This window comes from Diaphorina citri, unplaced genomic scaffold, assembly GCF_000475195.1.
Source record: "Diaphorina citri unplaced genomic scaffold, Diaci psyllid genome assembly version 1.1 scaffold111, whole genome shotgun sequence".
NCBI classification, from domain to species: Eukaryota; Metazoa; Arthropoda; class Insecta; order Hemiptera; family Psyllidae; genus Diaphorina; species Diaphorina citri.
The window spans coordinates 7364-29241 of NW_007377548.1; the positions used below are offsets into that span (position 1 = coordinate 7364).

The 21878-nt window shown below is 34.0% G+C and overlaps 3 protein-coding genes and 2 long non-coding RNA genes across 5 annotated transcripts; 2 read left to right on the top strand and 3 right to left on the bottom strand.

Moving 5' to 3' along the window:
• Positions 1 to 8719: 8719 nt before the first annotated feature.
• Positions 8720 to 10766, bottom strand: LOC103524651 (alpha-(1,6)-fucosyltransferase-like). The gene is made up of 5 exons (XM_008489684.2): positions 10741 to 10766; positions 10529 to 10694; positions 9993 to 10179; positions 9188 to 9425; positions 8720 to 8831 (listed from the first exon to the last, which is right to left on the bottom strand). Exons 1-5 carry the CDS (start codon positions 10764 to 10766, stop codon positions 8720 to 8722), a joined length of 729 nt encoding a protein of 242 aa, XP_008487906.2.
• A 149-nt stretch (positions 10767 to 10915) lies between these two features.
• LOC103524652 (sperm-associated antigen 7) lies at positions 10916 to 20741 on the top strand. Its single transcript, XM_008489685.2, has 5 exons — positions 10916 to 10978; positions 11149 to 11237; positions 11401 to 11572; positions 11749 to 11911; positions 20113 to 20741. Exons 1-5 carry the CDS (start codon positions 10916 to 10918, stop codon positions 20220 to 20222), a joined length of 597 nt encoding a protein of 198 aa, XP_008487907.1. The 3' UTR covers positions 20223 to 20741.
• On the top strand, positions 12089 to 13462 carry LOC113465464 (acyl-coenzyme A thioesterase 13-like). The gene is made up of 2 exons (XM_026819999.1): positions 12089 to 12587; positions 12986 to 13462. Exons 1-2 carry the CDS (start codon positions 12421 to 12423, stop codon positions 13146 to 13148), a joined length of 330 nt encoding a protein of 109 aa, XP_026675800.1. The 5' UTR covers positions 12089 to 12420; the 3' UTR covers positions 13149 to 13462.
• Positions 16651 to 18088, bottom strand: LOC113465466. The gene is made up of 2 exons (XR_003390171.1): positions 17909 to 18088; positions 16651 to 17825 (listed from the first exon to the last, which is right to left on the bottom strand). It is a non-coding gene; the product is annotated as an uncharacterized LOC113465466 (long non-coding RNA).
• LOC113465465 lies at positions 18691 to 19398 on the bottom strand. The gene is made up of 2 exons (XR_003390170.1): positions 19112 to 19398; positions 18691 to 18795 (listed from the first exon to the last, which is right to left on the bottom strand). It is a non-coding gene; the product is annotated as an uncharacterized LOC113465465 (long non-coding RNA).
• Positions 20742 to 21878: the final 1137 nt, after the last annotated feature.

A 21878-nucleotide genomic window follows, 5' to 3' on the forward strand; every position in this document is an offset into this window, starting at 1 on the left:
TTGGAGTCTAAAATGTCCTGACAGTAAAACTTATAGTGTATGGCCTACCAGCTGGAACCTCAGAGGATAGAAGTGCACAAAGACCAATTTCACCAGTGGCGTAGCCTACTAGGACCGCCAGGGAAAAATCGGACTGATCATTTGAGAGAAAAACAGGCAAAGAAAATCGCGAGTTCGATTCCCGCCCGGCGCGAACGTTATCCTATAAGCAGATAAGATTTTTTCAGGAATTTTCCTTCTCTCTTCGCTTTGGAGACGATATGACTAATGACCTCAGACCTCAGAAATTACAGTTCAATTTATCAAACCTCTTTAAAAAAGCAAAAGTTTTGAAACTTAGATCTGACTTCTGACTTCAGTCAAAAAAGGACCTTTAGTTTTATTGAAGTGGATGTGTCAAAAGAACCAAATTTTATAATGAACGATACCATGGAGAGAGTCTAATCTAGAGGGATACAATTTGTTTTAAAGTACCAAATTTCGTACTTATAAGATGAAGAAGAGAGGAAACGTTGAATGCAGGATTGTGGATGGTGACATTAAAAGAGGGAAATGCCCATCCCAAATGAAACTGGGATAAAGGCAAGGTGAAAGAAGAATGTACCTAAAACAAACGTCATCACTGCAAAACACAAGACCACAAAAAATGAATGAAGTCTGTCAGAACCAGTTTGGCAGATAATTAGTAAGTTTCGCATAAAATATTGCAAAGTAATTACGATTGTGAATCTAAAAACAAAATCTCAAACAGCCTGGAGCTGAAATTTACATCCACGCATCAACCTGATTGCTAAAAAGAAATTTTTATCTTGACGCCTATGCATGGCCTGTTCGTACCAAAACAATTTCAGGTGATTCAGGTCATTTGGCAGGTTGGCACCTTTTGCTGCAAACCAAAACCTGCCAGTTGTCTAAATCAATTTTCTACGGGATGGGCATGCTACGACACAGACCACATGAGTCGTCTATAGCAGTTGTTTCACTGTGCTACGAAATAAAAACGGCGGGCGGTGTAATACTCATCTATAAAAAAGGTACCTATAGGAATAAGAAGTGTGACGTAACAGGAGTCACAATTTCGAGTAAGTACCTCAATACTGGTAATATAGGTAATCGGTAAAGGTACCTATAGGAATAAGAAGTGTGACGTAACAGGAGTCACAATTTCGAGTAAGTACCTCAATACTGGTAATATAGGTAATCGGTACTTACTTTTACTTAAAAAACATGTGATTATGCTTAAAATATTATTTATCCTAGTGCATTTAGCTCATGAAGTGCATTTGGCGTAACACAATTAAATGTATGTACCTACTTACCTACTCAATTATTTATTATACAATTACACGGACAATGAATTCCAGTAAACACTCCTCTGTATAATTGATACAAGCCTAGTTTACCTACTTCAAAGTAATAATAATAGTGCTTATGCTTATAATGCATGAATAGAACAGTATCCCTTTGACCAGTAATACGGTACTACCATTATTGTGGTCAAATTCTCAAACAATGTTGAGGATAAAGGAGATTCCCATATATCTCGGCTGGGTTGAACCTACACCCTCCTGATTAGCTGATTACCAGGCGAGAGCTAAAGTAAACACTCCTCTGTATAATTGATACAAGCCTAGTTTACCTACTTCAAAGTACTAATAATAGTGCTTATAATGCATGAATAGGACAGTATCCCTTTGACCAGTAATACGGTACTACCATTATTGTGGTCAAATTCTCAAACAATGTTGAGGATAAAGGATATTCTTATATACCTCGGCTGGGTTGAACCCACACCCTCCTGATTACCAGGCGAGAGCTAGCTGGTACCTGACCAATACACCACCGAGGCAGGTGAATAGTTAATTCCTATAAGCTTCAATTACGGAGTGTTAGAAATGTTAGAATGGTATTGATTTGTTTTTGTGTTCTGCAAACTATTGTACCAATTACCTCAAAACAAAACAAAACAGTAAACTTCATCTATTTCTCAGACCATTACATCCCAGCTTCGTATTCCTACTGACATTTAGCAAAGATAATTATACTGACTAAATTGACTGCTTATTGTTCAGGTAAAAAAGTTCTAGGTTTGTAAACTCGCGATAGGGTAGCTTAGCTTTGGGTGGTTTTGGTTCAATGAATTCACCTTTGAAATTTAGAACAACAGTCAAGGTTTGAAGTTCAATTTTATAATGCTGATATTTTCACCACCCACGGAATTTGAATAATCACTGCACTTGGATTGTAATTTGCTTTGAATGCTCGTTATCCAGTTTTTTTCTTTTTTTACTTCTTCCATTACCTATTACTTGTTATTAGCAATGTGTTTTTCCTCTATTTTATTGAAAGAAAAATATGTCTGTATAATTTTAGACGTATTATGGTACTTCGGTAAAAATATTAAAGCTGTCGGGAGTAGAATAGGAGAAAAGGTATTTATGATATTTTAAAATAGTAGGGTAAGTTTTATCACTAGTTTAACATACCGACGTTGTATACATTCATGTTTGAATTTAATGTACAATAAAAATCGAAGTATTATTATTATATCAGTCAGATCTCATCTCAATTCCAGATAGGTAGCTAAATAGGTTTCTTTTTTCTTTCAATTAATTTATGTAATAAATTCATAATACAAATGATAAAGTATCTCTTTTCAAGAGTCAGATTCTGACGTCAACTTGTTAACTTCACTTTACAGCTCTATCGAGAACCAATGTTCAAAGCTGCAGGCTAATCCCTTCATTTGAGTCACTCTAGCTACATCTTACGACTAGACCGCCCAGGTCTTAAACCTATTATTTGAAGATGCAATCCAGTTTACATGGAATAATATGTAACCAAGTCTCCACATATCTTGTATCTAATGACTATTAAAATGTACTCAACACCCAAGATAAAAATACACTGTCAGTATGTTAGGAGCTTCATGGTTAGCGTAGTGAAAGTACTCGATCAGTGTCGTATTCTACAGCTGTCTCCACACGTAGTCGACGCCGTCGATCGACGAGGTGAGTCTATGTTGTCGAGGAAGTGTACGGTTTACGGTCGATTGACGGTGCGGCGTCGACTATGTGTGGAGACAGCTTTAGTCTTAAGACGCTAAAAAATACTAAAATACTGTCCCACAAAACTTCGATCGGTGCGAAGATCCTTCTGTCCTTGGTGGGAGAATGATTTCCATCTTTTTACTTTTCTTGGGCTTAAAACAGAGAGGAGTGGAGATAATAGCGCATAGAGTCAAAATTAAAGGGAGTTACAATCAAAAACAATCTGGAGCATCACGTAACTTGGATGGAAGAGAATGCCCTAGGCATTAATCCCGCCCCTGAGTTAGGATTTTTCAATTTTTTTTTTCTTTCTTTATTCAATTTTCGTTTTCTTTTGTTAATTTCTTATTATTTTGTTATTTTGTTTTGTGTACCTGTTTGTAAATATTGTATTGTAAAAAATATTGTAAAATCCTAATAAAGTGTAATATAATAATAATAATAATAATAACTTGAGGAAAAAAGTCAGTCCTTTCCCATAGCTACGCCACTTGTATCCACGAGGTTAATATTAAGTGTAGGTACCTTGTACTAAGCACAAATATTATGAAATGAAACCTAATCTATCTGTCATATCCTCTTCGGGTCCGGGTGTAATCTAATTCTTTCTAATCTAAATTTAAATGTTTTATGCAATCTGTCCAGTAGATTTGGTTCGCAAATAGTCCCAACCTATGAACAATTTATACGGTTCCAGGGTTTAAAAAGAAGTTTAAGGGACTTTTCTAGGGAAATCGAGAGCCTAACTTTTCACATGGGTGCTCTCGTCACTGACCCCTATACTACTCCTACTTCAGACAAAATCTATTCATCCACATCTACCGTTTCGGTAATAGTCATTTCATTAGAAAATTCCGTACTGCTGGGATTCTACGAACAAACATAAATGAAAATAAAAAATATGTTTTGTTCATTTTTGAAAAGGAAGCAAAAATGCTGTAGGTATATTTTATTATTTGCTATATCTTTTGTTTATAATATAATGAAGTTCATACGTATGTATTTGATGCACCTTACGTATTTGATACGGATTTGTCCAGGAAAAGTAAACCAAATAGGTAGAATTAAAGTAAAATTCGCTCACGTTAAAATCTCCACCAGATTTGTAAAATTCGAGACCATCAATTTTTCCGATAGACAAAGTTACACAAATGGTAAAAATCATAAAAAAACAAAATAATAAAGGTATAGGAAGATACTAAGTTTCTACAAGTAGATACCTACTTTTTTGTTCTTTAAATTAATTTATAGATAGAATATGTGTGCTTTACTCCATATGAAAATGAACGAATTTCATGGTCTGATTGACATGTAAACGGAAAAGCCTGCTAGAAGTATGCACTCTACATACTAACCCTGATACGTGGTACCTATTTTGACAATAGCTACGTAGATAGGTACATTCTTAAGAAGGGTGCATTGGGGCATTTCCTATTGTAGTCAGGTCTACAGTCTTGTGTTTAACCTTTGAGGAAGCTCAGAGCTTGCTATTTTTTTGAGCTTTTTAAAAGTTCAGATCAAGTTTGATCGTCTGATTGACATGTAAACGGAAAAGACTGCTAGAAGTATGCACTCTACATACTAACCCTGATACGTGGTACCTATTTTGACAATAGCTAGGGCTAGGTAGATAGGTACATTCTTAAGAAGGGTGCATAGGGGCATTTCCTATTGTAGTCAGGTCTACAGTCTCGTGTTTAACCTTTGAGAAAGCTCAGAGCTTGCTATTTTTTTTTGATTAGGAGCTTTTTAAAAGGTCAGATCAAGTTTGATTTTGAGCGAGAAAAGTGATTAGTGGATGTGCCAAAAGAACCGAAATTTATTGTAATGGGATGAGACGCGACGGAGAGAGATCATAATATTAGTGGATGTGTCAAAAGAACCAAATTTTATAATGAACGATAGAGTCTAATCTAGAGGGATATTGTTTCAAAGTACCAAAATTTGTACTTAGGATGTAGAAGAGAGGAAACGTTGAATGGAGGGGTAGATTAAAAGAGGGAAATGCCCATCCCAAATGAAACTGGGATAAAGGCAAAGTGAAAGAAGAATGTACCAATTATCTCCTAAACAAACGTCATCACTGCAAAACACAAGACCACAAAGAATGAATGAATGAAGTCTTTCAATTTAAATCGATTTATCTCGGTATCTAGAAGTCGTAGAAGAAAAAGAAAAATTTCGTTGGTCCTCATTTTTCCTGCTCTATGACTTTGAAACATCACACAAGTAAGCGCAACTGATCTATTGGGAAAATATTATTAATAAAAGGTCGATTCCTACGTAAAAAGTTGTGAGAAATCCAAATCTGAAGTCAAAACTCCGAAAAAGTAACTTTAGAAGGTCGAAAATTCAATTTTTAATTGCCGTTTCAATTAAAAAGTTCATAGAGTTGTGACGTCAGACTTAATGTCAAAATGCGCAGAAACGCTTGCGCACAAACAAACGAAGCGGGAGTCATGAGTTATGACGTCATCGCCTACGGGAGCATATGTCGTGACGTCAAACTTTACGATTTATCGGTATTATTTAAATCGATTTATCTCGGTATCTAGAAGTCGTAGAAGAAAAAGAAAAATTCCGTTGGTCCTCATTTTTCCTGCTCTATGACTTTGAAACATCACACAAGTAAGCGCAACTGATCTATTGGTGGATATAGTGTGAATGGAAAGATTTTCCTGATTCTTTTGGAAAATTCACTCCGATCCTTTGATTCGATATCGTGATGAAATGTCTGGAGATTTTTCACCTATCCCAAAACAGGTTGTTAAGGGAAACGTTTTCAGACAAACTCAAGTGTTTTAGATACATGTTTTGAAAAACACACACTTAATAGTACCAAATTAAACTGGTTAAAATCAGCCTGCGCTGTTCGGCAAAACGTAAAAAAGAGACACTTCGCAGCTTTTTCTGAGCTGTCACAAGAAAGGATTTTCCTCTGTAGAATTTTCCGCGAACCCACTTAGACAACAACGAACAATAGATAGGTAGTTATTAACACACTGTATAGAAAATATTACATACACTCTGTATAGAGAATATTACATGGTCATTATCACAACAAACGACTGAATTGGGTTTTTTTTTTTTTTTTTTTTTTTTTTTTTTTGGGAATTTGCATCATTATATATACAAACAATATACATAATAATGGTTCATTTATTTATTGTAACCTGAAAAACGTCTTTCTTAAACCAAATTTAAGCTCGGACATAAAAAAAGGTCCACACATCCCATTGAAGTCTACAGATTGAAGTTCTCTATTTCAAGTAAAAGTAAATAAGCAAAAGAAAGTGGGTTAGGTGTTTCATTTATTGTAGGTGGTATTGTTCTAACCTAGACCTAGAACTTGATCATAAGTGTTTTAGAACACGCAAGAACGTTGCTTTGATATCTTCCTACTTCCTGTTATAGCAATTAACAGTGATGCATCTAAAAAACAATGGTTTCTATGGGTACCTAGAATACTCTTTCTATATTGATACCTAGACACAACTCCTTTCATATAAGTTGGTACCCAAGGTTACTATGAAACAGTTCATAATTTAGGTAAGCATGTAATCTACCAATTTTTATAGGTACAATAGGTACATATTTGATCATAGAATATTAATTTATGAATTAAAAGTGGTTACTTGAGATTTCGAAAAACTTTGATAGGTAAATTCAAATCAATCAAAGTACGTATATTAGGTATAGTCTATAGTTATACCTACTAATAAAGAAAATTTTGCAAGAAATGAACAAGGGCAAGATGAGAAAGTAACAGAAAACGAAATAAAGGATTACTAAAACCAAAAGGAGGAGAATTTTATACGTGGTTTTCGGTTTTCCTAATGTCATATTATTGTTCACATCCCCCCTATTTCGTATTTAATTCTAACCAAAACATTATTTGATGACATTAAGTATGAAATACTTGGAATAAAAGTGGCTCTTGAAATTTCTCCTAGTTGTCATAGCATGGAACACGAGCTCCCATGAATTTACGAGATAAACTCTGGGATTTTATGGGTTAGCGAAAAAGTAAGGAACAAAATTGAAATCAGAAATGAACTTTTCCCTGTATAAACATTTGGCAATAGTGAAAATTGGAAGGCAAAAGAAAACGAGATAGGTTTGATCTTCAGAAATATTTTGAATGTTGAACCAAAAATCCCCTGACAGTTGCACAAATTGACTTGTGGAAAACACGTTCATTGTGCAAGAACAACTTTATTAGTTTTTACCCCATAAAAGTGCATTACATACTCAAGCAAAATTATGCATTATTCAGTGGATTATTGGTTTCACACTCACTAAAATACTTCAGGGCTAACGAGTCAAGAAGGGCTTTCAGTATTCAACAATTTAGTTTGAAGTCCAAAAAACGAATCAGACAAAGGTTAAATTAATGAAATTCTGTAGAGATAAAATTCACACCAAGAGGAAAATGTGTTTGGGCCCGGAGGTAAAATCCCCATTTTCCTGCTAGTTCGAATGAAAACCAAATAGTATAGTTTATATTAGGTGGTAAAAGAGTGACTGTAGTCCCATAACTTGGACATAATACATAGTTATGGCAAAAATACTTGAGTGTGTGCAAATTAAGGATTACAATCGCTTAAAGTTCATTCCATTACTTAAGGATACTATAGAACACTCTTTGGAATTTGTGAACCGTTTTATATGGTTCAAATGATTTGTGACCTTAAAAATAACTACGGTGAATTTCATGCCTGCAGATTTTTCTTTCTTTACGGAGAAAATATGTACATTAAACAAAATCTATATTGCCTAAAAGACACAGCCAGTAAACACAATTACAAATACACATTAAATATTTGATACATTAAATTAAAATAATAAATTAAGTTAAAATTAACATATTTTTAATCTCTTCTAAAATAAATGTCTCCAATTATTGAAGTTGAGTTACAATTAAGTAGAAATGTTTTCTGATGAAAACGTAAATTTGATCGCTTTTGTCTGACTATTCAAAATTCCCTCAATAAATTTTCTTTTTGATCGTTTATATAAATCAGTTCTTTTAACAAATAGCTACAAAATACAATAGATCTCAAAAAATCCAATGACATGTTTTCAAAATATACATATACAACTACTTAGAAAATTGATGAGTTCTACAGAATATAATCGCCTAGCGAAGGTATATTTTCAACATCTAAAAAGTTTGACTTTAAAAATGTGCAATTGGATCAAATCTATTGAATCATATTAGTCATGGTATTTACGGAAATAATATTTAAGTAGATAATTAATCAAATAGTCTCTTAGAACATTGTGGCTAAGTTGCCAGCAGGGGTGCACCACAAAACGTTTAAACTTAACAAAACTAAACATAAACAGTGGATATTTGCTACAGAATCTCTTCAAACTAATTACGTTAGTATGGCGTATGGCCGTCTTGGAAACAAAAATGACAAGCAATCAATGCCAATTCAAATAAAATTCACACCACTTCCAACATCTCTGAGTCTGGAGTAAAAACCAACAGATTTGACACAACAAGATTTTTACTTTCTATAACATTAGTGTAAGAAAGTAATCTGTCTAGATTTTGAATAAGGGAAGCAGATTATAGCTGTGAGGATATGTGTGCTAAATTGAGATCATAAGTTTGTTCAGGTGGCTCAATCATTAATTTTTTGATAAAGGAACTTAATTTCTCAGCTAATATCGAAGGAATTTCGTGTCGAGCATGAATGCTTGTCTCGAAATACAAAATGCCGTCGCTTCAATACACTGTGTGAATCTACGACTAAGTTGTTAATGCCCGACCTTACCACAGAGAGTTCACAGTGAATCCAGAGTTAAAGAAATACTTCAAATTAAAGTGATCCCAAGGGATCACTAGACCCTTGACAAATGGAGTGTGCCTGAAGGCATGTGATGTGTTCCAATCCACTCGACTCCATGTCATATTGGCCTGTGTAAATCAAATGGGTGACGCCAAAGAAAACTCTTGACACTGTGTTAATTCTCAGTGGTAAGTTTGGCAAAGATAAATTCTGTCATTTCCTAACCATAATAGTAGTAGCCTACTGCTGGAGTAAAGGGACTTTTCAGTCCTATGCGAGCAGTATAAATAAGCACTATTATTATTATTATTAAAAAAGAAAAAAGATATAACATACCCAACAATAGGTTTCTGAAAGTTGATCTTTTCGCCATATTTGCTGAGGAAGTCCCGGGTTTTCGGTTGTGGCTTGAACAAATACTTGAGGATCTGTCCAATCCACCAAACGATTGGATCGCCGTGAAGTCGAGATAGTCGGGGTTCCAAGTCTTTCGGAATGGAGAGAGGAAGATAAGCGGGCCGCGGACTGATTGAGTCTATCACAGGTAGCTTGATCACTTGAGTTTCATCGTGACCTGAAATTGTAGTTTCTTTATTGGTAAATAGATACAAAACGGAGAATCTTAGATCTAAAAGGGCTTTTTTCTTCTTCTTAAAAAAAAAAAAAAAAAAAAAAAAAAAAGATGGAAAATTTTTAGATAAAAAGGGTTTTTTTTTTTTTTTAAAAAAAAAAAAAAAAAAAAAAAAAAAAAAAAAATGAATTTAGTCTTTGTGTTATTAACAAAATATTTACGGTACGGCCAAAAGGTTAGCTCGATTTTGATAAAAGGTTAAACAGATAAGAAAGAACTTGTAAATTTGTTTTATAATCTAAATAAGGTTTAACTACATAATTTTTAACTTTACCTATGAAATATATAGGACCTTGTTTAGACTGCGGGAGTAAAGGAACTTTTCAGTCTCATTCTAGCAGGATAAACATGGTATAATCTATTCTACTATTAAAAAGATTAGAATAAAATTGATTATCCCAGTTACCTACATAAAAACTGCGGGAGTAAAGGGACATTTCAGTCTCATTCTGTTAGGATTAACATGGTATATTCTAGTCTAAATTGAAAAAATGATAACGAATTGACTACCTGGCCAACTGGATGTCGAAGCTCCTTCCGGGGAAGTGCATGTTTTGCTCACAGGCTCGAACACCTCTTCCCAACCCCCTCGGGCGTATCTCCAACCTTTGGACTTCAATATCAACGTACGCTGAGTAGCGTATGCCACAATGAAACAGTAGACAACGTGATGTAGTTGACACCCATAGCCACAGCCCTGTGAAAGAAAACAATCGGGTTGAGTTAAAAGGTACCTAGGTTTCTTCATGTTATTAGAATAAAAACCACTAACACTTTGTAAAACTTAAATAGAGAAAATATTTTTTTTAGTTAAGATGTTTCTTTCCCCATATCCATGAAGAGAGATTGATCAAAACCTACCAAATTTAACCATCATGTTTAACAATAGCAGTGACAACACAACACCAGATTATACAAACTTTTCAACTATCACCAACAATACTATCCAAGGATCACAGAATGTTAATGGCATAGAGCATCACTTACTGCAAGCTGCTAGCAATTAGCTTTTCATAAACTCAAGTTCCATAAAAGATTCCACTTACTTTATTTAAAGTACAAACTAATTTCTTAGCAGTTCTACAGTCTGAAGGATTTTGTAAATATTCAAGCCTCCTCTGAACCAAGTCACTTAGATCATGGGATTCTTTCAGCCTCCATGCTTCAAATGAGTCACTTGCTTGTAATGTGTTCAAATCTTGAACTAGAGATCTGAAAATACAACATTGTTGAACTAAACATCAGTAATACATAATACAAGATAGAGATCTGGGGTAAGTTCATGTTGTCTCTGGGTAACACAAATATTGTAATATGAAAAATTGAGCTGAATACTTAAATATTTAAATTCTTAGCTAACTTGTATTAAAGCACATAAAAACCACTTGTATCATAATAATATCATGTCCCTTTTATTTCATTTTTCAGATCAGATGGATGCAATCAACAAAGAAAAAGATAGGGAAAAGGAGAAGTTAAAACAATTGAGAAAAATGGTAAAGCATTTTTACAACTATTTATGAATCACCTTTGGTGTGCGAAATGTGCATACTAGTTACATCAAGTAAGGGGCCCATTTCAGGATTTCTTATTCCAAACGTTGATGGCCCCCTTGAAGATTTGCCACAGGATGGAAACTTAACTATTTATTCTTCATTATTTTCAGGCAGAGGAAAAGATCAATGATTTTGTGAACAACAGTCAAGAATCAAGATTACAATTTGAACCAATGGAACAACTGTATCGCAATGTTATGTAAGTAGTACTTTGATTCAACATTAATAATTTTTATGGCACCTAAATGTGTTAAAAACTGGAAATTGAAGGAAACTCTAGATTAAGCCAATCATTTGAATCTAGGAAAAGTCATTTTACTGAAATTAAATTGAACTCTTTCCATTGTTTTTGTGTGTTTTAGACGAGATATTGCCGAAGATGCAGGAGTCATTTCATATTCATTTGGCATTGAAGGTGAAGACAGATATGTCATGCTGTTCAAGAAACAGAATCCTCCATCTGAAGATGAGTTGGCCACATTGAGAGCAGGGGAAGAATGGAATGAAGACAAAGCAAAAGAAATTGCTCAGAAGGTACTTAATAAAGTAAAAATAAAGCAGATAGGTAGGCATAAAAATGAACCTTTAAATAAATTACTTATTGTCTTAACTACGACAGATAAACTATGTTCTTCTCTTATCATCATTTTGTCATTGTTTTTTATTATTTTTTCTTGGTGTTATTTTATTATTATTATTTTTTTTTTCAGAGAAAGCTGGAAAAGCTTCAAGAAGAGGATAGGCAAAAAGTGAGCTTACCAAAGAATTTCAAACCAGCTCATAATTATAAGGAAAAATATCAGCACATTATAGGTTTAGAATCAGCCAAAGAAGCAGCTAAGAAAACAGAAACAAACAAGCAGTATGGTTTTGGTAAGAATCATTTGATTTCTAGATATGTATTTCAAGAGAATAGAAAAAAATGGACTGATTGCAATACCTACTTCCTCATTAGTAGTATAGCTTTGCTATACTTTACTTAGTACTTAATAGAAAATAGTTATAAAAACAAATAAAATAATAATCACATCATGCATAGGCATAGTAAATGAAATTTTATTCTCACCACATGTGTGCTTGCTACTATTTTGTTACCAGTGGAATGACCTACAAAACTAAGGGGTTTACACAATAATTATCATCTATGACCTTGAGAGATGGCCAATAATCCAATTGAATTGGAGCTTATCTTGTGAAATATAGTAGAGATTTACACAGTTTGATATTACCCAAATACCTCATTAATTCTTATAAATATTTGGTAACTTTTAAGGATATTGTACACGGCACTTGGTAAAACAACTAAAAATCATCTTAAAGATCTTTTTTCCTATCACCAGGTAAACATCCTGAGCGCCGCTGATGGTAAATGTGTTGCAGAGATGAAAATATCTCAGGAGCATACGAACACATTCGGGACATTGCATGGTGGGATGACTGCCACCCTAGTGGATTATCTCTCAGGCTGTGCTTTACTTACTCATAAAAATGTGATGGAAGAGAGCTCGAAAATCTCGCATAGTGGTGTCTCAGTTGATCTACATATCACGTAAGTTTGATCTTGTTGAGAAAATCTCCTTAGATAAAATAAATAAATAAGGTGTTTTTTGACCTTTGAGAATGCTTGGAGACCACACCGAACTGGTTCTGAGCATACTTAGACAGAGGTTTTAAACAAAAACACCAAAATGAACCTGTAGAAGAGAATACCTAAATCTTACTTATTTACTAACATAAGATGTTGAGAGCTCATAGGAATCCATTGAAATTAAAATAAGGATCTGCTTAAGAAAATCTTTCACATTTTCTTATGCATATCCTCATTTTATTGTAGAATAGCGTTATTTTTAATTGTAGGATGATGGACAGCATTTCCTGAGTGCGTAATTCTTTATAACAACCAATTACAAAGAACTTACCAAGCTAATACGCTTGTTTTGTTCTCAGATACATAAGAGGAGCCAAGATTGGCGAACAAATAGTCATCGAGTCCAGTACAAAGAAGTGTGGAAAGAAGTTGGCATTTCTAGACGTTCTAATTAAAAATAAGGAAACTGGTGCTTTAGTAGCCACAGGAGTTCATACGAAATACATAGCCGGATATTCGTAGAGATAATATTATAACAGTGCTTATTTATACTGCTCGCATAGGAAAAAGTCCCTTTACTCCAGCAGTAGGCTATTACTATTACTGTGGTCAAATTCTCCAATTATTTTGAGGATAAAATTCCATACCTCGGCTGGGATCGAACCCACGCCCTCCTGTTTACCAGGCGAGCGTCTTGACCACTACACCACTGAGGTAGGTGGCGGAGTGGTATTTGGTTTGGTTGTTTATTTTTCATGTACAAACGTTTATTATTTGCCTGTGATATTCTATGAACATCTGAATAAAGGCGGATTATTGAGATTCTTGTAACAAGCTTTGTTCTGAAACTTTAACAAGTTTAGTCTTAGACGTCATAGTTTATAAACTATTTATATTTATATTATGCATTTTTGTTCCGCGGGCGTTTATAGATATTATTGAGGAAACGTAAAATTATAGGTATTTATTAAACTATCAGTCATTAAAATTATTAGCCTAACCAACTATTTTTAAAATGGTTTTTATTTTTTATTTTAAAATAGTTATATAAAATTAAATTTAAAATAGAGTTATTTTAAAAATTTAAAAACTATTTTGTAATAACATTTTGACATACCTAAGTAATAAATATGGAAACAATTTGTTCCTACAGTATGTGGCCCATTCCCCCCCCCCCTCGTTTAGATAACTGTATGGTTTGATTTTTCTCTATTTCATAGAAAAAAAATGATATTTTTTATTTTGATTTTTCTCATAATAGCCTGGACCACAGCCCGGGTTTAAACATGGTTTAAAATAAACGCTTGAATTTAAAAATTTTAATAAAAACTTCCTTTTTCATTATGGTGCAAGGTACAAAATTTGAATTCAATTAATCAGATTGCTTAAGCCAAGAGTTAAATTTTTAAACCGAGTTTAAACTTAAATTGTGGTCCCCGCCATAAAACATTCTCTAGTCATTAGTTCTCCTTCTACCTTGTCAGAAAAACTTTTTAACCAGAAGATAATTCAAATAAATAAGCACCAACAGTGTACCGGTCAAAACTAAAAGTGCTTCATTGACATAGATTTTAGCGTCATTTTCCTTCCAAGCAGACCAATAACCATCCCAATAGATAGGATTAGCCAACGGATCGAAAGAGCCGGTCTGCATTTTAATATGCTCCAGCTCCTTTTTATAATGGTCCAGTAATGTTTTCAACTGGTGAACTTTGTCAGGGTTTGTGGCCGCTATGTTTTTATATTCACACGGGTCTTCGTTTATATTATACAGACAATATTGGTCCATACAGTTTCCACCTTTGCTGTCTGTTTGTTTGCAGTCTACCCTAGCTTTTGTTCTTAGTCGGTCAATAACGTCTACAGAGAGCTTAGCTGTTTCGATTTCGTGGTACTTTGATAAGATGACATTTGTTCTTGAGCTCTGAATTTGTTCTATTTGATACATGCTTGTGTCTCCACTTGTCCTGTTGTGATGGATATGAGAGAATTGAATGGGACTACTTGCGTTCACTGAAACGAAAAATAAGAAGCAAGACCGATAGTGATGGATATAAAATAAGTAGGAATAAAATAAACGTACTATTTCGAGGCAGTTGGTTCGAGTTTGACTTACGGTAGAGGCGGAAAAAGTTGTATTAGAAGGAAAGAACTTCCAGATAGCAGTACAACGCGGCGGAAATGCTGCTTCTATGTTTGGGACTTTAATTGCAGTGGAAACAGGCTGTATTTACTTCATTTTTGCTCCTTTACTATGGGGTAGACTCCGAAAATTTGAAACATCCTCCCCCCCGGTACGTTACTGTTTGGAATCTTGCCCCTCCCCTTCAATCAAATCCTGCATACGACCCTGAGTGCAAGATTTGCCTGCTATAACTTTGATTTCTTCTTGTTTTATTCTAAAAGAAGTCACGATTTTACAGTTCTGCGAGTATACTTAGATAACCTTTACCTATTGATGTTTCAACACTACAGCCCATTGTAACATGAAATAATATAGTGGTAGACCACTACATACTTTTTAGCTTGGAAGGTAGAGCACCTGCCTGTGTGAAATAGGCACAGATATCATCTTTATGGACTTTTAAACAAGAACTGTTACTTCCGGTGCGGTTAGTATTCAGTTCTTATATTACACCTACGTCCTACATATTGAGCTCAGTTGGCGAATTTGCACCACGCGACGTACTGAAAGAAGATTGTAGAGCCAGCCTTGGACGGTAGCGCGTCTGCCTTGTTGGGTCGATTCTCGCCTCGGGCGAACTTCACTCTAAACAGATAAAGTTCGTCCTCGGAAGGGCTTTCTAATTCTCCAATCATGTCCTCTTCCCTTCACTTCCGGGGAAATAATACCTCCGTTGTTACATTTCTCTTTATCAAACCTCGTTCAAAATAAAGACTTTTTTAAACTTGATAATACCTACGCCTTTTAACACCTTCTAACTTTTATGTGACTTGAATCACGGGGTCCAGTGACCAATGCAACGCGACCTATCGCTGTAATATCAAGGGAAATTATTGTAAACAGAAGAAACTTATGTCAGTCCTTAACTAAGGAATTAATTGTTTATTAATAAAAGAGCAATGTTTCTTTAAAAAATAAACATAGAGACATATGCATAACAGAATGTAGATGGTTCCATAAAGTACTTATTAATGAAGGTATTTATTACCATCATGATAATCACAAGGTTTTATCGTGATAAAGGTATGTCTAGACCTTGACATCTCATGAGAGGATCACCTAGGGGACGTTTCATAAAATGCATTGAAAGAATATGTAAGGTCACGGGTTCGATTCCCGCCGGGGTGAAATTTATCCTAAAAGTTTAAGGTCTTACGTTATTACCATCATGATAATCACAAGGTTTTATCGTGATAAAGGTATGTCTAGACCTTGACATCTCATGAGAGGATCACCTAGGGGACGGACGTTTCATAAAATGCATTGAAAGAATATGTAAGGTCACGGGTTCGATTCTCGCCCGGCGTGAAATTTATCCTAAAAATTTAAGGTCTTACGTAGGGTATTGACATTTTTATGGGCTGAAGATTATGATAATGTATGTACCTACCTAATTATTATAAAATTATTCTATTCTATCTAATTAAAGCTTCTTCTTCTTCTTCTTCTTCTTCTTCTTCTTCTTAAATTGCCTTGTCTATGACGTTGGCAATCAAACTGACCCATTGATCCCTATTCTGCACCATTTGATATAAGGTGGCATTCAATTTTTGATACCATTCTCTTAAATTCTGCATCCGTGATGTTCTCTTTCTACCAAGTCCTCTTTTACCTCCTACTCTCCCTCAATCAAAGCTATGTTAAATATCCTCTCTGCCCTAGAATGGGGTGCAATAGTCCTACATACTGGACTCCGCACACAGGAATTTCATCAGAAAAGACCCCCATTTCAATGTAATGTAATCCTCTCTATCCCACAGGAATGTTGAAAAGCCTGGATGAATCCGTAGGAAGAGTGATTCAAAGTTTAGAAGAAGAAGGATTGCTTGGGAATTCACTGGTGGTGTTCATATCAGATAATGGAGGGCCTACGGTAGATAGTTTGCATTTCCATGGAAACACAGCCTCCAATTGGCCATTACGAGGGGTGAGTACCAAAACAATTTATTTATTTAGACTCTTTACTGGTACATAAATACAAGAAATTGAAAACAAAAGGCGAAATTATAGCCTGGAGCAAACTCTACCGTTCAACCCTGGCAATATCTGCCATAATCAGAATATTAATATTTTGCTCTTTATTTTGGTAAAGATCTAATTCGCATTGTTCCACTTTCATAAAAATACCCACTTTGGGGGAAAAACAACCCAACTGAAGAAAACCAAGAAATCTGGGTAGGTATTTAAAGAAGCTAATAACTTGGTTCTCGGTTCTAAAAAAAAGTAGGTATACCTAGGTACTTATAGGATTAGTTAGGTTTCTTCTAAATTCTATGATGCTTTTTTATTTGTACGTTGTACTAAGCATACTGCATACCTTGATAATTCTAAGGCATTCACACAAATTTCAAGCATAACTTGACTCTTATTTTCCAGACAAAATATTCTTTTCACGAAGGAGGGGTCAGAAATGTAGCCGCATTATGGAGTCCCCTCCTGAGAAAAGGTCAAGTGTTGGAAAATCTAATGCACATAACAGACTGGCTGCCAACATTGTACTTTATAGCAGGTAAAGAAAAAAACATAGATTCTTAGTACGGAAAATGTTGTAAATATACCCAAGTAAGGTACATACACATTATCTTTTTATCTTCAAAACCTCACATGAGTATTATTATTTTTCTGGAATGCATAAAAACTTCGAAACTTCTTTTTAATATCGTAATTTTTATTCATTTTTTCTTCGTAAAAGTTGTGAAAATATGTCGTTATTAAAAACTTTACCAACAATAATATTTGTGAAATTTTTACGACACCAAAGAAGGCAACAGGTTTTTTTTTTTTTTCTCTCTCTTCAAAGAAGGGAAACTATTTCAATTGAAAAGTACTTCAAAAGAAATGCCTTTTACTGAGATGTACTTCATTATACGGACGCGGTAGGAAAGGAATAAGGCCTTTACTATTATTTTTATTAATTTATTTATTTATTTTTTCTTTTTCGGTGAGGAGCGGCGGCAGCCTTTACTGATATTGAAAAAGTAATATCAAACTTTTTATGCCTTGCTTCTTCCAATCTTTCAAAGATCACCAAAATCTTTATTTGGCTCTCCTGAAAAATAGAGATTTTGCACTTACGATAGTTCGTATTGACAGCGACGATATACCATCTTTATTTCATCTTATTTTTACCATCGTAACATCTAATTTCAGGAGGCAACATGGCAAAATTGCCCAAAGAATTGGATGGATTCAACCAATGGACCACACTCGATGGATCAACTGCCTTCCCAGAAAGAGATGCCCTACTCGTTGGCTTTTTACCTCAATACAACGATGAAGCATTCATACAGGACAGTTGGAAATTGGTAAAAGGGGTGAGAATAAAATTTCATTTACTATGCCTATGCATGATGTGATTATTATTTTATTTGTTTTTATAACTATTTTCTATTAAGTACTAAAGTATAGCAAAGCTATACTACTAATGAGGAAGTAGGTATTGCAATCAGTCCATTTTTTTCTATTCTCTTGAAATACATATCTAGAGATGAAAAAATTCTATTAAAATTTCTCCACTCTGGTAGAGACCCTAGGATGCATGCAGCATTTCCTTTCTGGATGGGACCAATATTTTGAGCAAGAAAATGTTTAGAATTTGATTCTCCCTTGATATCAAACAATTTCTTGCCCAAATATGTAGTGTTGGTCAAAATAAATATGGTGTTGGTCCCATGGTCTCTGCACTTAAATCTACTGATACAGATAGGTTACAAAAATATCTAAGTTCTACCTAGCCAGTTGAGTAGGTACCTAAACATACATATCACTGAGGTAAGCAACATCATCCTTGGTTGGATTTGGATGGGTGACCATCCAGGTTTACAATCCTACTTGTTTATCATATCCAAAACTTACCGCTTTAAGACAGGCATCAAATCCTTTTCCACTAGTTGAAAATTCTAGCACTTTTTTGATCAATTTGGTATGCATGACAGATCTTAGAAGAGCAGGTTCTGTTAGCTTTTTCAAGAGGATTTAAAGAACCTGCAACAAAAAGCAAGATCTCTGTCTTAACCTGATAGCAAGAAGCCACAATGAAAAAGAAAGCTCATTTTTTGTGTTTGACTCAAACCTTTATAACACTGGTCACTGCTCATTTGTGAAAGCTCCTTTTTGCATTTAACCTAACCCTATAATAACACTGGTCTCTGCTCATTTGTGACAGCTCCTTTTTGTAGCAAGTTTAAACTGTCGTGGCTTTTGAACATTAATTTCTATAAGAGATTTTAAACCCAGTAAACCATCCAAAAATGGACTTGATCTCTACAAAGAATGTAGACCCAGGGGAAAAGTTACATACCTGAAAAGTAGATTTGCCGGTTGTTACAAGGCTCCAAGGTTTAGATAAGATAATGATTCTTTGGTTAATATTCACACATTAGCAGTCACGAGACAGATAACAATACCCCAAACTGATAAGAAAAATTTTATCTATTACACGGAAACGGTTTCTCAAAGCACTTTTTCTTTTTGGGAGTGATAAGAACAAGATTTTAAATTTACGCGCCATTAGAAAAATGGGACTTCCTAAAATACGACACGGCAAAAACGCCGGCAGCAGGTGGCTCATGAAAAGGAGGTATTTTGAGGCGAATTGTTTTAACTTCTCCTTTTCCCTATCTTTTTCTTTGTTGATTGCATCCATCTGATCTGAAAAATGAAATAAAAGGGACATGATAATTGTTTTAACTTCTCCTTTTCCCTATCTTTTTCTTTGTTGATTGCATCCATCTGATCTGAAAAATGAAATAAAAGGGACATGTTTTGAGGCGGCTGATGTTGTTGTGTGCTTATAAAATTTTATTGTACCTACGTAACTAACTACAAATTTTTTGAGGCGGCTGATGTTGTTGTGTGCTTATAAAATTTTATTGTACCTACGTAACTAACTACAAATTAATAATTACGTACCTACCTATAACTACAAATAATTACGTACCTACCTACTATGCACCAGCACCACTGAAGCAACGATGCGCGTTGCTGGCAACTTTACGCCTTACTGCTTGGTATAATGTCAAGAACTACTTAGATAGGTGGTACCTTTACCTATTGTTTCAACACTACAGCCCATTGTAACATGAAATAATATAGTGGTAGACCACTACATAAATAATTTTTCCAAGCAGTAAAGAAAAAAAAAAAAAAAAAAAAAAAAAATCAGGTAGTTGAACAAGTTCAAGTCCTGGGAAAAACTTGAAGAAAATTAAAATTTCCTAATTTACTTACAATTTACAATGTCTAAAATTTAGTAATTTCGATTATAATAAAAGCAATCACATCTATCTCTTCCTTTTTCAGTTCCTAGTGCAAACAAGAAAGATCAAAGGTCAATTGAACAAACATTAGCTGATATAAGGAAGAAAAAAATGAAGCTCTCCCACAATCCCGAGTGTTCCACATCAGAATGATTTGTTTGTTCATAATATGGTGCTTTCATATTTACTTATTTGTTTTTCTACAAAATTTACCTACATCTAACACCAGTACAGTAGGTAGGTACTTCATTAGTTCTATGTTGTGGGTATGTTGAATGATGTGTGGACAGGATTTTACTATCTCAACACATAGACTACAAATTATGTGATCTCTTTTTTTAGCTGTAAGTAAGTAGGTATATCATTGGAAAGTAGGTAGGTATGTTTATAATGAAATTTTGTTCAATAAGGTCATATAAAAATGACTTCAACAAATAAAACCACTGCAACTTTTGATTAGCTGGAACTTTTCTAGAGGCTATCATATCAGATTGTTTGAATACAAAAAAAAAACTATGATAAGTTGGCCTGTTTCAATAAGGTTCTAGCAAAAGATGACTGTGGTCTTTAGGCTAAGAAAAACTTTTTCCTTGGTTGCTGTAAATTTTTGCTTGATGGAAAGTGATAATGAACTAAAATTTAGGTGAAGTAACTATAAAAATAAAATATGAGGTTCTTCTGGAAGTAAGAATAAAGTTGTAAAGTAAAAATAGACTGGAGTACATTGGATCATTGGATTAAATTTTGTTAAACATGAACAAAATTATTAGTTAAACAGAATGTGATAATGATAACTGAAATTAAGTGATAATGAACTAAAATTTAGGTGAAGTAACTATAAAAATAAAATATGAGGTTCTTCTGGAAGTAAGAATAAAGTTGTAAAGTAACAATAGACTGGAGTACATTGGATTATTGGATTAAATTTTGTTAAACATGAACAAAATTATTAGTTAAACAGAATGTGATAACTGAAATCGTTTAGAACACGTTTTTTTACTATGGAGAAGAGGTACCTATATTTGTAAGCTCATAAAATTTCCTATTTTGTATCTTGATTAGTTTTATGAAATATTGATTGATAATTTATCATCATGCTTGAGAATATTTTCGTTATTGTTTCACTTGTACTGGTGTTTTCTTGCTGATTGTTTAGTTTAATATTTTCATTTATTATTTCTAGTAGTCTAATCAACATATTATTTAGTTTTTTTATTATGTTAAACAAAAGTTTGATGTAAGGATTACCTATACAACAGATATCTAAGCTGTAATGTTGAAAACTCCTTGGGTCTTCTTTGCTAAGTAACTCTTTTCCTTGATCCAAGTTTTGTTTTACTTTCCTTTTCCTATATCAGGCAAAGTAATGTAAGAAACTGCTTTTTTTATAGGTATTATTATTTTTTCACTGTTATTTTCACTTGTAGATTAGTTTTTCCGTTAATTAGTTGTATTTTACTCCCAGAAGACTGTTAATTTTTTTCTTGATCCTTCCATAAAGGAAAAACTCTATTATCTTCTTACCCTAATATAAATTGAAACACGAATTTCTGATTTTAAAATAGTAATCTATGTATTTAAATGTATACGCCCTTGATTAGAGCATACAGTGCCAATTATTATTGTTAGGCAATAGTAACTTTTTTATCAGCCTCCTAAGCTGAATAGCACTCTGGAGGTCCGAGGTTCGATTCCCAGTAGAGGAGGTTTTTACAGCTGTACACCTATGCTGATAAATTTCGTGAGAATATTTTATTGCTAAATAACTGTACCTAGATCTTTCCTCTGATCAATAAATTCATCCAAATA

Bases quoted from the DNA above. Each gene is read 5' to 3' on its own strand.
- LOC103524652 (XM_008489685.2), top strand. From the start codon at position 10,916: ATGGATGCAATCAACAAAGAAAAAGATAGGGAAAAGGAGAAGTTAAAA. The intron at 11,238-11,400 runs GTAAGTAGTACT...TGTGTGTTTTAG, and splicing joins CAACTGTATCGCAATGTTAT to ACGAGATATTGCCGAAGATG. The intron at 11,912-20,112 runs GTAAGAATCATT...TTCCTTTTTCAG, and splicing joins AAACAAGCAGTATGGTTTTG to TTCCTAGTGCAAACAAGAAA.
- LOC113465464 (XM_026819999.1), top strand. From the start codon at position 12,421: ATGAAAATATCTCAGGAGCATACGAACACATTCGGGACATTGCATGGT. The intron at 12,588-12,985 runs GTAAGTTTGATC...TTTTGTTCTCAG, and splicing joins TCAGTTGATCTACATATCAC to ATACATAAGAGGAGCCAAGA.
- LOC103524651 (XM_008489684.2), bottom strand. From the start codon at position 10,766: ATGAACTTACCCCAGATCTCTATCTT. The intron at 10,695-10,740 runs GTATTATGTATT...TTGTATTTTCAG, and splicing joins TTACCCCAGATCTCTATCTT to ATCTCTAGTTCAAGATTTGA. The intron at 10,180-10,528 runs GTAAGTGGAATC...TTTCTTTCACAG, and splicing joins TAGTTTGTACTTTAAATAAA to GGCTGTGGCTATGGGTGTCA.